The following is a 12535-nucleotide window of genomic DNA, read 5'->3' on the forward strand; positions in this document are numbered from 1 at the left end:
CCAAGATGGCCGACTTCTAAATGGCCACCATGGTCACCACCCATCTTGAGGAGTTTGCCCCCTCACATATACTAATGTGCCACAAACAGGACTTTAATATCACCAACCATTCCCATGTTATTACGGTGTATCCATATAAATGGCCCACCCTGTAGAGTGTCTACCTCCTCAGGCTGGACTTCAGGAAAAAAAAATTTTTCAACTTGAAAACAGTCTAATAAAATAAATCAACTAAATTTCAGATTACTGCCTTGTTCTGCAGCTTCTAACCACATAGACTGGTGTAGTTTGGTCACTTCTCCTCTGTGTTGGTTTACACGTTGAGATTAATCTGTAATTGATCCAATTACAGATTAATCAGACTGGTTGACTGACAGAAAAGATGATCAGAGAAACAGCTACCACCACCACCACCACCATCATCATCATCATCGACACCGGGAAAGAAGAATGGGTAGAGTTTCTCAGTAAAGGAGCAGCCAGTAAAGGAGTAGATAAGAGCTGCATCATCTACATCATGAAAGGAAACCAGACAGTAACTCTAAAAGAAAATTAAAGAAAGCTTTTTTTTAATATGAAATTCGTCAGATTGATTATATATTTATAACAATTTCAATAAACAATCAACTAAAGTTCCGCTTACTAGCTTTTTCTGTAGCTTCTAACTATGTCACGTGATTTTGATCAACAGGTGCGGTTTGGTCAGTTCTATTGTTAGGACTTCTTCTCTGTGTTGGTTTAAATGCTGAAATTAACCTGTAATTGATTCAATTTCCCCTTGGAAAAGAGAGACTGACTGATAGATCAGTTGTCACCATCACCCATCACAGGACAGATGATCAGAGGTGGACAGATTTTACCATCATCATTAACACCGGGACAGAACAATGGGTAGAGTTTCTCAGTGAAGGAACAGCCAGTAAAGGAGTAGATACGTGTTGCATCCTCTACATCATGAAATGAGACCAGACCCTCTTCATAATCCACAAACACCCCCAGCTTCTCAGGATAAGACTGAAGAGAAACACGGACTGGAGGGTCCTTAAGAGCTACACAAAGATTTTCATCTGCCTTAAAAACACACCAGTAACCTTTCTTGGGAGTCCACTCAACTGTGAATTCTTCCTTCCTGTTGACTGACTCTCTGACCACTCCTAAAATCCAAAAGGTTTTCGATTTAACCTGAACCTCAAAGTAAAATCTGCCTGAAGAGAAACTCTGCTTTCCTAAAACAATGGGAATTTTAGAAAATCTCTCTGGGTTGTCTGGAAGATCATTCTCCTCTTCACCACAGTGTACTTGTTTTCCATCATCAGACAGGATGAGATAAGGATGTGCTGTATCAGGATCAAGAGTCACATCCACTGCATACTGCTGGACCCTCTTCAGCTCAGCCTCAAACAGCTTCTTCATGTCTTTAATGAGTGTCTCCTTCAGCTGATCCACAGCTCTCACCACAGTCCCCTCATATGATGGTGGATGGATACTGACCTCTGTCCAGTCCTTGGTGGCTGGAGCAGCTTTCAGGGATGAGAAGCTTTGGAGGAGGTGGAGGTGATCTTTAGAGCGTGAGAGCTGCTCCACCTCAGAGCTTCTCTTCATCAGCTCAGAGATTTCCTGTTCCAGATCTTTGATGAAACCTTCAGCCTGTTTCTCTGTTGTTTCCTGTTTATCTTCAATCTCCTTTATGAGCTCGTTCAGGTGTCTGTCAACAAACTCCTTCAGAGCAGTGAAGACCTGAACACCTTCTGCTTTCTCTCTGTCTGCAGCATCTTTACTCATCTTCACTGACTCTTTGATCTCCTGAATCTTCAGTCGTCTCTTCTGGATCATCTGTTGAGTTTCAGCCTCAGTCTTCCCCAGCTCTGCCTTCTTTCCTTCATATTCTTCTCTCAGAGGAACAAACTCATGAGTCTTGTGGTCTATAACAGAGCAGAGCATGCAGACACATGTCTGATCGGTCTTACAGAACAGCTCCAGAGGTTTATCATGCTTCATACACATCCTGCCTTCCAGGTTCTCCTCAGGATCGATCAGCTGATGTCTTTTCAGACCTTTCATTGTCAGATGAGGCTCCAGGTGAGTCTGACAGTAGGAGGCCAGACACACCAGGCAGGACTTCAGAGCCTTCAGTTTGGTTCCAGTGCAGATGTCACAGGGAACTTCTCCTGGTTTGGCAGCTTGTTGCTCTGAGCTGCTGCTGCTGACTTTCTGCTGAGCTTCATGTCTGAACTGAGAAACCATCTCAGAGATGAAAGTGTTGATGTGCAGCTCAGGTCTGGTCTCAAACACCTTTTTACACATGGGGCACTGACACCTCTCACTGATATCCCAGTGTTGACTGATGCAGTTTTTGCAGAAGTTGTGTCCACATGGTGTGGAGACTGGATCAGTGAAGACATCCTGACAGATGGAGCACAGAAACTGATCTTCAGATAGAAGACAGCTGGCAGCAGACATGTCTGCACTCTGAGTGAGAAAGAAGAGAAAATGATTTTATTTTAAATTGAGTTTTAATTAAATCTATGGATTTTATTTAGTTTCTGATTCTGATCCTTCCAGACCGTAATCTGCTTTAGTCTGTAAGTCTGTTTTATACCAAGGAACACAAGTTGTGTTCCTGTCCTATCAAGAACTCTAACAAAGAATTTCATACAGTGGTTTTTACATTCACCATGTTATTTTCTCTTTGAAATTTTGGTACCACTGTCTCTGTTGCTTTTTGCATGTTTTTTTATGTCAGGATCAACCAGTATGGCTGCTGAGTCAGCAGATTCTGGTATACAAAATGTATTTACTCTCAGTGCACATAATGCACTTGAGTGTGTTTTATTTCTTAAACATAAACAAATTTAGACAATGATGCCCTCAACACAGATTCAAAATAACCCTGTAAATGTAGTGACAAGTAACAATCTGTAAAGCTCTCAATTAGCAGGTTAACTGATATCAGGTGCAGGTTTTCAAGATTAGTGGATGATCCTTTTATACCCAAAGGTTCAGTCTTTGCAAAAGGGGTTGTAGCTCACCACTGTTTGTGGAACTTCAGGAGAAAATTATCTTTCAATATAAAAACATTGTTTCTCTCATCATCTATGGTACATAACATTGTGAAGAGATTCAGGGAGAAATCCCTGTGCATAAAGGTCAAGCAAGGAAACCACTGCTGAATGTGCGTGACCTTTAAGTCCTTAGGAGGTATTGCAGTCAAAACCATCCCGCTATTGTGACTGACAGAGCCTCATGGCCTTAGATGTACTTCAGAAGTCATTGTACAATATCACAATCCGCAGCTTTATTAAGAAATGCAGCCTAAAGCTGAAATGTGCAAAGAGGAACCAATATAACAATTTTGTGCAGAAACATCAGTGTTTTCTGGGTAAAAGCTCACTGAGTTTATGGGAAAAAACTGAAAATCCTTTCTTTTTTCACTCGCCTGTTAAATGAAAGTTGAATGTAATTACACAATTGTAGATTTCAGTTTTTATTCCAGTTTTAGAAAGTTTTTTGGGTCGGCCTTGTCATTTTTGAGATATTATGCAAATGCAAGAAAGCAGCCATACATAAGTGATAAACATGCACACTAGAGGACACATCCTGGTCAAAAAGGACTCCAAGATTCCTCACAATGTTACTGGAGGCCACAGTATTGCCATGCAAACAAAATATGTGGTTAGATACCATATTTCTAAGATTTTTAGTGTTGAGTACAATATTCAGCCTGCTGCCAGTATTTTACTGTTAAATATACAAGGTGATAAATAAGAAACGTAAAGCTGAATAAAGCTTAGGAATATTACTAATATCTAAAGATATCTAAATAAAACTTCAAAGCTCAAAAAACACAGAACGCTGGGTAAGAGACCCAGGACCATAATATCTCTATCCTCTGCAGCCCTTTAAAACATTTCTTAATGTAAGTAAAAACTAGAAATAATCACAATAAAATAAAATCAAAACTTAAAACACAGTTAATAGCAATACAAATGTGTTAAAATTAGGATAAAAACAGGCTTTAAAGCAATAATAAAAGCCTGGTTAAACAGAGAAGTTTTCAACTGCTCATTAAATGAGTCCACAGGGTCAGCTGGAGGTTTCACAGCTTTTGTGCCACAGACTGAAAGTCCCCTGTGTTGCTCTCTGTTTTTTCTTGTACCTGTACAGCAAAGAAGGAAACTTACCTTTACTTAGTTTCAGCTTTAAGAGCGAATAAATATGTGACAATGTCTCAGCTCAGGACCGTGTTTTAGGCTCTGACAGTGAACGACACAGCTGATGATTAATCTTTAGACACAGAAGTCTGGCTGCTCTCTATCAGCCCGTCACAGCAGCTGCAAAGCCAGCGAACCATGCATGCACTTTCTTCATTCTACAGATTGTGGCAGCCTAGGTGCAGAGCTGCAATTCTACACGTTGAATGAAGAAGCTAAGGAAGTGTTTGACACAGTAGGATTGTTTCTATTTTGTTGTCTTTTTTTTCTGAGTCTCTTGATTCTTGAAGTCCAGTCTATTTCTCGTTTATTTACTTAACGACACTTGCTACTGTGAAACAGCTGCAATTGAGCGGTTTCAGACCTTCCCCCCAACCAGCCTTATCTCTGCTGTCACAGATCAGGACTGGTGGAAGTGAAAGTAAAAGGGAAAAAACAGGGGTTGGTGGTGGGGTGTAAAACAGTTACATTAATGGAACTTTAAATGTATTTTTTGTACCATGTTCACAATTCAAAATATTCAGCTGACAGAAATTTTGATGACTCAAATAATTAAGTTATTTAATTCTCAGGTCCAGTTGGTCCAGCAAAATATGAAGCTGGCTCAGCTGATTGCCGAACAATCTCACTTGTGGTTGTTCTCTTACATCAACCTGTAAGTTGACCAGTCATGTTTTTGTGATATCATGAAACACATACTGAAAGAGAGGACACAAGCGTGAGTGAGAACACAACAGAAAGAAATGCAGACAATATACACACAAAGAGGACTACAAGGGAACAGGCCACAGGTGGGAACACAGCTGACACTAAACTGAATGACGATGCAGGGGAAGCAAAACTGAACAGAATACACATGAGATGGAAGATTAACAAAGCAGGAAGTACAAACACTGAGAGCATGACTAAGACACGTGGGATTGACACTGGGACTAGGGAGAAAACAGACAGTCATGGGTTTGTGACCGGGAACGCTGAAAGACAGAGAGACTATACTGCGGAAAACTGAGCTGAAGAAAAACTAATATAGAACTAGGACATAAACCATGACAAACACAAAAACTAGTTCAAAGATGTCTTAGAGGAGAAGAGAAAATAATTCCAAAATAAAGCCAACATGTGCTGCACAGTGAAGCTGGAATAAAGAAAGAACAGAGTGAAACACTGAAGCAGCTCTGATGAGCTGAATAATCACTAATCAAACACACACAATGATTTAAATGTTTTAAATAAAGAACAGAGTGGGCCTGGCTAACAGCGCCCTCTGCTGCATTTTCACTTAAAGTGCTGCATTTTTGTCGTCTTAATCCGGGCTGAACATCAGAGAGAAAAAATAATGAAAACTTAGCTAGCTAGATGTAACTAAAAAATTGCATTTTCCAAATTTATTTATGACATGTATGATAGTTTTCATGCTACTGGCGTAAATGTGGGTCTTTCTAAAAGAACTGGTCTTGCTGTCACTTCAGAGGTAAAAAGGCTGAAGTTCACCGGCTGATTATCATCAAAGAAGAAATAAAAGTTTAGAATTGTATTTATTGTATTCTGAAAAAGCATGGTGTACATATTAAAAAAATATTTTCAGAAACCCTGATTTTGATATTTAAGAAAAGGTGAATGAAAAGAATAAAATATTAGAATAGAATAGAATAGAATAGAATAGAATTCAACTTTATTGTCATTGCACATGCACAGGTACAGGGCAACGAAATGCAGTTTGCATCCATCCAGAAGTGCTTTAGTGATATAGATATATTACAATATATATTAGCAATAATATAGATATGTGAGTATATTACAGAAATGGGTCTATTATGGTATGTTATAATGTACACGGTATGAAGTATGTTGTGAATATTCTATAACTATAAGTATGTACAGGCTGTAGTGAGTACAAGCTATGTACAGGCTATGAACAGGATATAAATATGAAAAACTATACAGAATATGAAATAAATAACTTTACAGAATCTGAGATATACAGCTATACAGAAATGGGAACTATGCAAGTTGTAAACAGTTGTAGGATTAAAAATTATCGAATGTACAGAATGATTATTTACACAGAGCTATACAGTAGTGCAGTTAAGATAAGTGTCAGAGTGTGTACAGTATGCTTTAATGTCTGTGCCTTTGAACACTGAAAGCAAAAGAAAAGGAGAGTTTCTATTTTGTTATGTTGTAATCATTTTTTCAACTTGAAAACAGTTTAACAAAAACTCAACTGACTCGAATCTGCAGCTTCTAACTGTATATCATGATCATGATCAGCAGCTGCAGTTTTCTCAGTTATGTTTTTTATGACTTCTTTTCTGTGTCCGCTGAAAGGTTGAGATGATTCTGTATATGGTCCAGTTTCCACATGGTAAACTATCAGACTGACTGATTGACAGGACAGATGATCAGAGGTGCAGAGTTTTTACCATCTCATCATTAAACACGGGACAGAACAATGGGTAGAGTTTCTCAGTGAAGGACCAGCCAGTAAAGGAGTAGATCACATCTACATCATCTACATCATAAAAGGAGACCAGACCCTCCTCATAATCCACAAACACCCCCACCTTCTCAGAACCACGACTGAAGAGAGAGTGGGAAGTGTCTCAAGCTCCACAAATGTTTTCATACTCCTACAGTCCAGTAACCTTTTCTAGGACTCGGTGTATGACTTCCTTCCTGTTGACTGACTCTCTGACCACTCCTAAAACCCAGTCAGGTTTTCTTTAACCTGAACCTCAAAGTAAAATCTGCCTGAAGAGAAACTCTGCTTTCCTAAAACAAGACGCTCCAGAAAATCTCTCTGGGTTGTCTGGAAGATCATTCTCCTCTTCACCACAGTGTACTTGTTTTCCATCATCAGACAGGATGAGATAAGGATGTGCTGTATCAGGATCAAGAGTCACATCCACTGCATACTGCTGGACCCTCTTCAGCTCAGCCTCAAACAGCTTCTTCATGTCTTTACTGAGTGTCTCCTTCAGCTGATCCACAGCTCTCACCACAGTCCCCTCATATGATGGTGGATGGATACTGACCTCTGTCCAGTCCTTGGTGGTTGGAGCAGCTTTCAGGGATGAGAAGCTTTGGAGGAGGTGGAGGTGATCTTTAGAGCGTGAGAGCTGCTCCACCTCAGAGCTTCTCTTCATCAGCTCAGAGATTTCCTGTTCCAGATCTTTGATGAAACCTTCAGCCTGTTTCTCTGTTGTTTCCTGTTTATCTTCAATCTCCTTTATGAGCTTTTTCAAACATCTCCTGAGAGTCTTCCTAGAGCAGTGAAGACCTGAACACCTTCTGCTTTCTCTCTGTCTGCAGCATCTTTACTCATCTTCACTGACTCTTTGATCTCCTGAATCTTCAGTCGTCTCTTCTGGATCATCTGTTGAATTTCAGCTTCAGTCTTACCCAGCTCTGCCTTCTTTCCTTCATATTCTTCTCTCAGAGGAACAAACTCATGAGTCTTGTGGTCTATAACAGAGCAGAGCATGCAGACACATGTCTGATCGGTCTTACAGAACAGCTCCAGAGGTTGATCATGTTTCACACATATCCTACTTTCCAGGTTCTCCTCAGGATCAATCAGCTGATGTCTTTTCAGACGTGAAGCTGTCAGGTGAGGCTCCAGGTGAGTCTGACAGTAGGAGGCCAGACACACCAGGCAGGACTTCAGAGCCTTCAGTTTGGTTCCAGTGCAGATGTCACAGGGAACTTCTCCTGGTTTGGCAGCTTGTTGCTCTGAGCTGCTGCTGACTTTCCGTCTGAATTGAGAAACCATCTCAGAGACGAAAGTGTTGATGTGCAGCTCAGGTCTGGTCTGAAAGACCTTTTTACACACAGGACACTGACACCTGTCACTGATATCCCAGTGTTGACTGATGCAGTTTTTGCAAAAGTTGTGTCCACATGGTGTGGAGACTGGATCAGTGAAGACATCCAGACAGATGGAGCACAGAAACTGATCTTCAGATAGAAGACAGCTGGCAGCAGACATGTCTGCACTCTGAGTGAGAAAGAAAAGAAAATGATTTTATTTTAAATTCAGTTTTAATCTGTTTTGTGGACTTTTTCTGCTTTTCCTTCTTTCCTGTCAAAGTTCTTGTTCTTTCCACTTGTGTATGTTTATGCTAAACATGACCAAACGCTCAAATACTAATAATTAAGTGAATAAAGTGGTCAGTGTATTTGAAAGTAATTCCTTTGAGCCCAACATTCAAACTTCAGACTGCTCTAAACACTCAGTATCACACAGTTGTTGTTTTTTTAGTCTTACATCTGTTTGATAAAAAGACCAGCCATAGGTGTCAGATAATATCAAGGTTGAAGCTAAAAATTTAAGTGGTGATGTTGGATTGTGGTGGGGTGTGGTCTGCGGTGCCGTGCAGGGAGGGCGGACGCACCTGCACGCCATCCTTAATCACGCCCGCCTAGTTAAAAACACGGGGACTCAGGGGGGTTGTGGTGGTGTGATGCAAATGTTAAATAAAGATGGCTCAAAACATGGATCTGTGGTCCCGTCGTGCCTTAATTCCACCACATGGATGTTGTCAGTGCAAATGCCTGAAAACTGGATGTCAGTTTGAAGAGAAAGAAGAATTCTGGATTCATTCTTGGATGAAGTGGCAGAGAGTGTCCCCAGTGGGGGAGAGTGGTGATTGGATCAAACTTTAATTGGCATGAAGGAAACAGAGGTGATGAGGTGGTGTTGGGTATGTATGGTATTAATGACCTAAAAAAGAAGAAGGACAGATGTTGGCAGATTTTGTGAAAAGGATGGAAATAGTTGTGGTTAACACATATAAGAAGAGGGAGGAACAAAGGGTAACCTGCAAGAGTGGAGGAAGGTGCACACATGTGGACAACATCTTATGCAATATGAAAGACACAGGAGATTGCAAGGTGGCATTAGTGGAGAATGTAGATCGGTAGCACTGGATAGTAGGCTTTAGGATGACTTTATGAAGACATTCTATGACTCAGGGCTTCCTAGTCATTAGTCAGCAAAGTACAACCTACTGGTCTTGCAACAACTCTAAAATATCCTATCTGGTTGAGCTGCAAAAGAACAAGATGTTCAGTGGGCTAAGCCAGATCCTAGAAACGATCGACCCAACAATCTCTATGTGGCTTCAAAGGTCCACCCTCAAGTAATACTTTGGACAGATACTGCCTAAATTGCATATCATGCTGGGGAAAAAAACGTACTATTACCATCTGTTTTGGTGGTCATCCCTAGTAAAGAAAGTATAATAATATGTTACTGCCTGCTATGTTTTTGCCCAAAATAGGTCCTCCAGCTTAACTCCTACAGGATTGCTCAGACCTCTTCCAACACCCGGTCAGCCTTGGTCACATACTGCCCCGGATTTTATCACTGGTCTAACTCCTTCCTCAGGTAACTCTATTATTGGCAAATTCTACAAAGCTGTCCATTTTGTTGCTGTTCTGAGGCTCCCCTCAGCTTTAGAAACTGCCGCTTCATTACTGCTCACGTCTTCTAGCTGTGTGGAATCCCCTTGAACATTGTCTTTGATCATGGACTTTAATTCCAACTGTCTGGAATGAGTTCTGTGCAGCACTAAGAGCTCAGGTTAGTCTCTCTTCTGGTTTCTATTCCCAGACCAACAGGTAAGGGGATAAAGCTAACCAAGAGGCATAAGCTGCCCTTCGGTGTCTTACCTCTTTCAACCAGTCCACTTAAGCTCCAAACTGTCTTGTATCATAAATACATACTTCATAACTTCCACTGCTACTGGTCTCTCACCATTGAAGTCTTTACTGGGTTACCAACCATTTCAAGTATCTGCTGTCAAAGATGAGATGTCTGTTTTCTCGCTACAGCATCTTACATCTTACGGATGACACAACACAGAAGAGCTACCTCGTCAGGCCAGGACTCTGCAGTCTATTTACACCTACAGGCCAGTGGACACTCTTTCAATGATGAGGATGTACACATCCTGGACAGGGAGGAACGCTGGTTTGAGCGCAGAGTCAAGGAGGCCATTTACGTGAAAAGGGAAAGACCATCTCTGAATCGAGGAGGGGGCCTAAGGGTACATCTGTCACCATCTTACAATGCTGTGATTGCAGCCATTCCCCAACTCTCTGTGAATGGTACTCATGGCCATTGATCAGTGGGTTTGGTCAGTGGTTGTTGATCAATGGTCATGAGAATTTGCATAATTAAGATTAAGGAACTGACCTCCCAGCCCATTGTTCCTTCAGTGGGCTGGTTTCAGTCATTATGCAAATGTACTGTTTATAAGATTGGGGAAACCTGCAGTCAGCTGAGACTGAAGAAGTCACTTGAGTGACGAAACGTTTCTCCCACTGAAAATGCTACGTCCAGATGAACAGAATCAGCTTTTGGGAAAATGAGAAAACCTTTACAACCTTTATGGTTTGCAGGTAGTTTTTCTTTTAAGAGGTAAAAGAAATATAAAACAGTAAGTATTCAATAAAAAAGTAGTCAGATTGAAATCCAGACTACGAAGATTCACCTCCAAACTCCTGAGAAATGACAAAACTGTTTCTATAGTGGGTTTGTGGCTATATGACCCAATATCTATTCAAAACAATGTGAATGAACAAAGTGCTGTGAAAGTGAGTGTCATGAGTTCACTTACCAATGTTTGTAAAGACTCTGCTGTTGTTGAAGAAAACCTGATAGCCGTAGATGACCCTGAGATTAGAGATTTAGTTATAAACTTGTTTGTCTCTGCAGGAGGATCCACATTTGGACTTTCAAACAATTCAATCATGATCATCTGTACTCACCAGTGTTGGAGAGAAGCTGTGTTGTAATGATATGAAAGGATCAGTGAGCTCAGTTTAATGTTCCTTTGAAAAGAAACCGATTCTGCTCAAGTGAATTTCTATTGTTACACATGCTTTTAGTTTCATCCTTCAGTATCATCCAAATTTGATCATTGGAATGTCATCCATCTAGAGTTTTGTGGCACATCTTACCACACCTTTGCTGCTGGTTGGTTTCCTGTGTTGGACAGACGCCCTGCTCTGTTGTAGCAAAAGGCTCACCGAGCTCAGTTTCGTGTTCTTTTAAAGAAAAACTGGTTTTGCTTAGGTGTATCTCTCACTTTCATTTCTGGATTTTGACACTGAATTTCTCATCTTTCAAGTGTTGCTCCGCCTCATTTGATGAGAGATACACTGGCGAAATTTTACCAGTAAACATTATCTCTCTCTCTTTTTTTGGTCACTTCTCCTCTGTGTTGGTTTACACGTTGAGATTAATCTGTAATTGATCCAATTACAGATTAATCAGACTGGTTGACTGACAGAAAAGATGATCAGAGAAACAGCTACCACCACCACCACCACCATCATCATCATCATCGACACCGGGAAAGAAGAATGGGTAGAGTTTCTCAGTAAAGGAGCAGCCAGTAAAGGAGTAGATAAGAGCTGCATCATCTACATCATGAAAGGAAACCAGACCGTAACTCTAAAAGAAAATTAAAGAAAGGTTTTTTTTAATATGAAATTCGTCAGATTGATTATATATTTATAACAATTTCAATAAACAATCAACTAAAGTTCCGCTTACTAGCTTTTTCTGTAGCTTCTAACTATGTCACGTGATTTTGATCAACAGGTGCGGTTTGGTCAGTTCTATTGTTAGGACTTCTTCTCTGTGTTGGTTTAAATGCTGAAATTAACCTGTAATTGATTCAATTTCCCCTTGGAAAAGAGAGACTGACTGATAGATCAGTTGTCACCATCACCCATCACAGGACAGATGATCAGAGGTGAGATTTTACCATCATCATTAACACCGGGACAGAAGAATGGGTAGAGTTTCTCAGTGAAGGAACAGCCAGTAAAGGAGTAGATACGTGTTGCATCCTCTACATCATGAAATGAGACCAGACCCTCTTCATAATCCACAAACACCCCCAGCTTCTCAGGATAAGACTGAAAAGAAACACGGACTGGAGGGTCCTTAAGAGCTACACAAAGATTTTCATCTCCCTTAAAAACACACCAGTAACCTTTCTTGGGAGTCCACTCAACTGTGAATTCTTCGTTCCTGTTGACTGACTCTCTGACCACTCCTAACATCCATAAGGTTTTCGATTTAACCTGAACCTCAAAGTAAAATCTGCCTGATGAGAAACTCTGCTTTCCTAAAACAATGGGAAATTCAGAAAATCTCTTTGGGTTGTCTGGAAGATCATTCTCCTCTTGATCAACGTGTACTTGTTTTCCATTATCAGACAGGATGAGATAAGGATGTGCTGTATCAGGATCAAGAGTCACATCCACTGCATACTGCTGGACCCTCTTCAGCTCAGCCTCAAACAATT

General features: G+C 40.6%; 2 protein-coding genes and 1 pseudogene across 2 annotated transcripts; all 3 read right to left on the minus strand.

The window, feature by feature from the left end:
- Positions 1 to 547: 547 nt before the first annotated feature.
- On the minus strand, positions 548 to 4488 carry LOC121812620 (E3 ubiquitin-protein ligase TRIM21-like). Its single transcript, XM_042215308.1, has 2 exons — positions 4182 to 4488; positions 548 to 2469 (listed from the first exon to the last, which is right to left on the minus strand). Exon 2 carries the CDS (start codon positions 2458 to 2460, stop codon positions 805 to 807), a length of 1656 nt encoding a protein of 551 aa, XP_042071242.1. The 5' UTR covers positions 2461 to 2469; positions 4182 to 4488; the 3' UTR covers positions 548 to 804.
- A 1857-nt stretch (positions 4489 to 6345) lies between these two features.
- The window catches only part of LOC121812623, a 9470-nt pseudogene continuing 3280 nt past the window's right edge, over positions 6346 to 12535 (minus strand).
- Positions 11426 to 12530, minus strand: LOC121812619 (E3 ubiquitin-protein ligase TRIM21-like; the record flags this gene model as incomplete). Its single annotated transcript, XM_042215282.1, has 1 exon — positions 11426 to 12530. A coding segment is annotated over one exon (594 nt), but the record flags the coding sequence as incomplete, so codon positions are not given.

Source organism: Haplochromis burtoni, unplaced genomic scaffold (assembly GCF_018398535.1).
Source record: "Haplochromis burtoni strain Fernald_Lab_line unplaced genomic scaffold, NCSU_Asbu1 Contig_692, whole genome shotgun sequence".
Classification (NCBI taxonomy): domain Eukaryota; kingdom Metazoa; phylum Chordata; class Actinopteri; order Cichliformes; family Cichlidae; genus Haplochromis; species Haplochromis burtoni.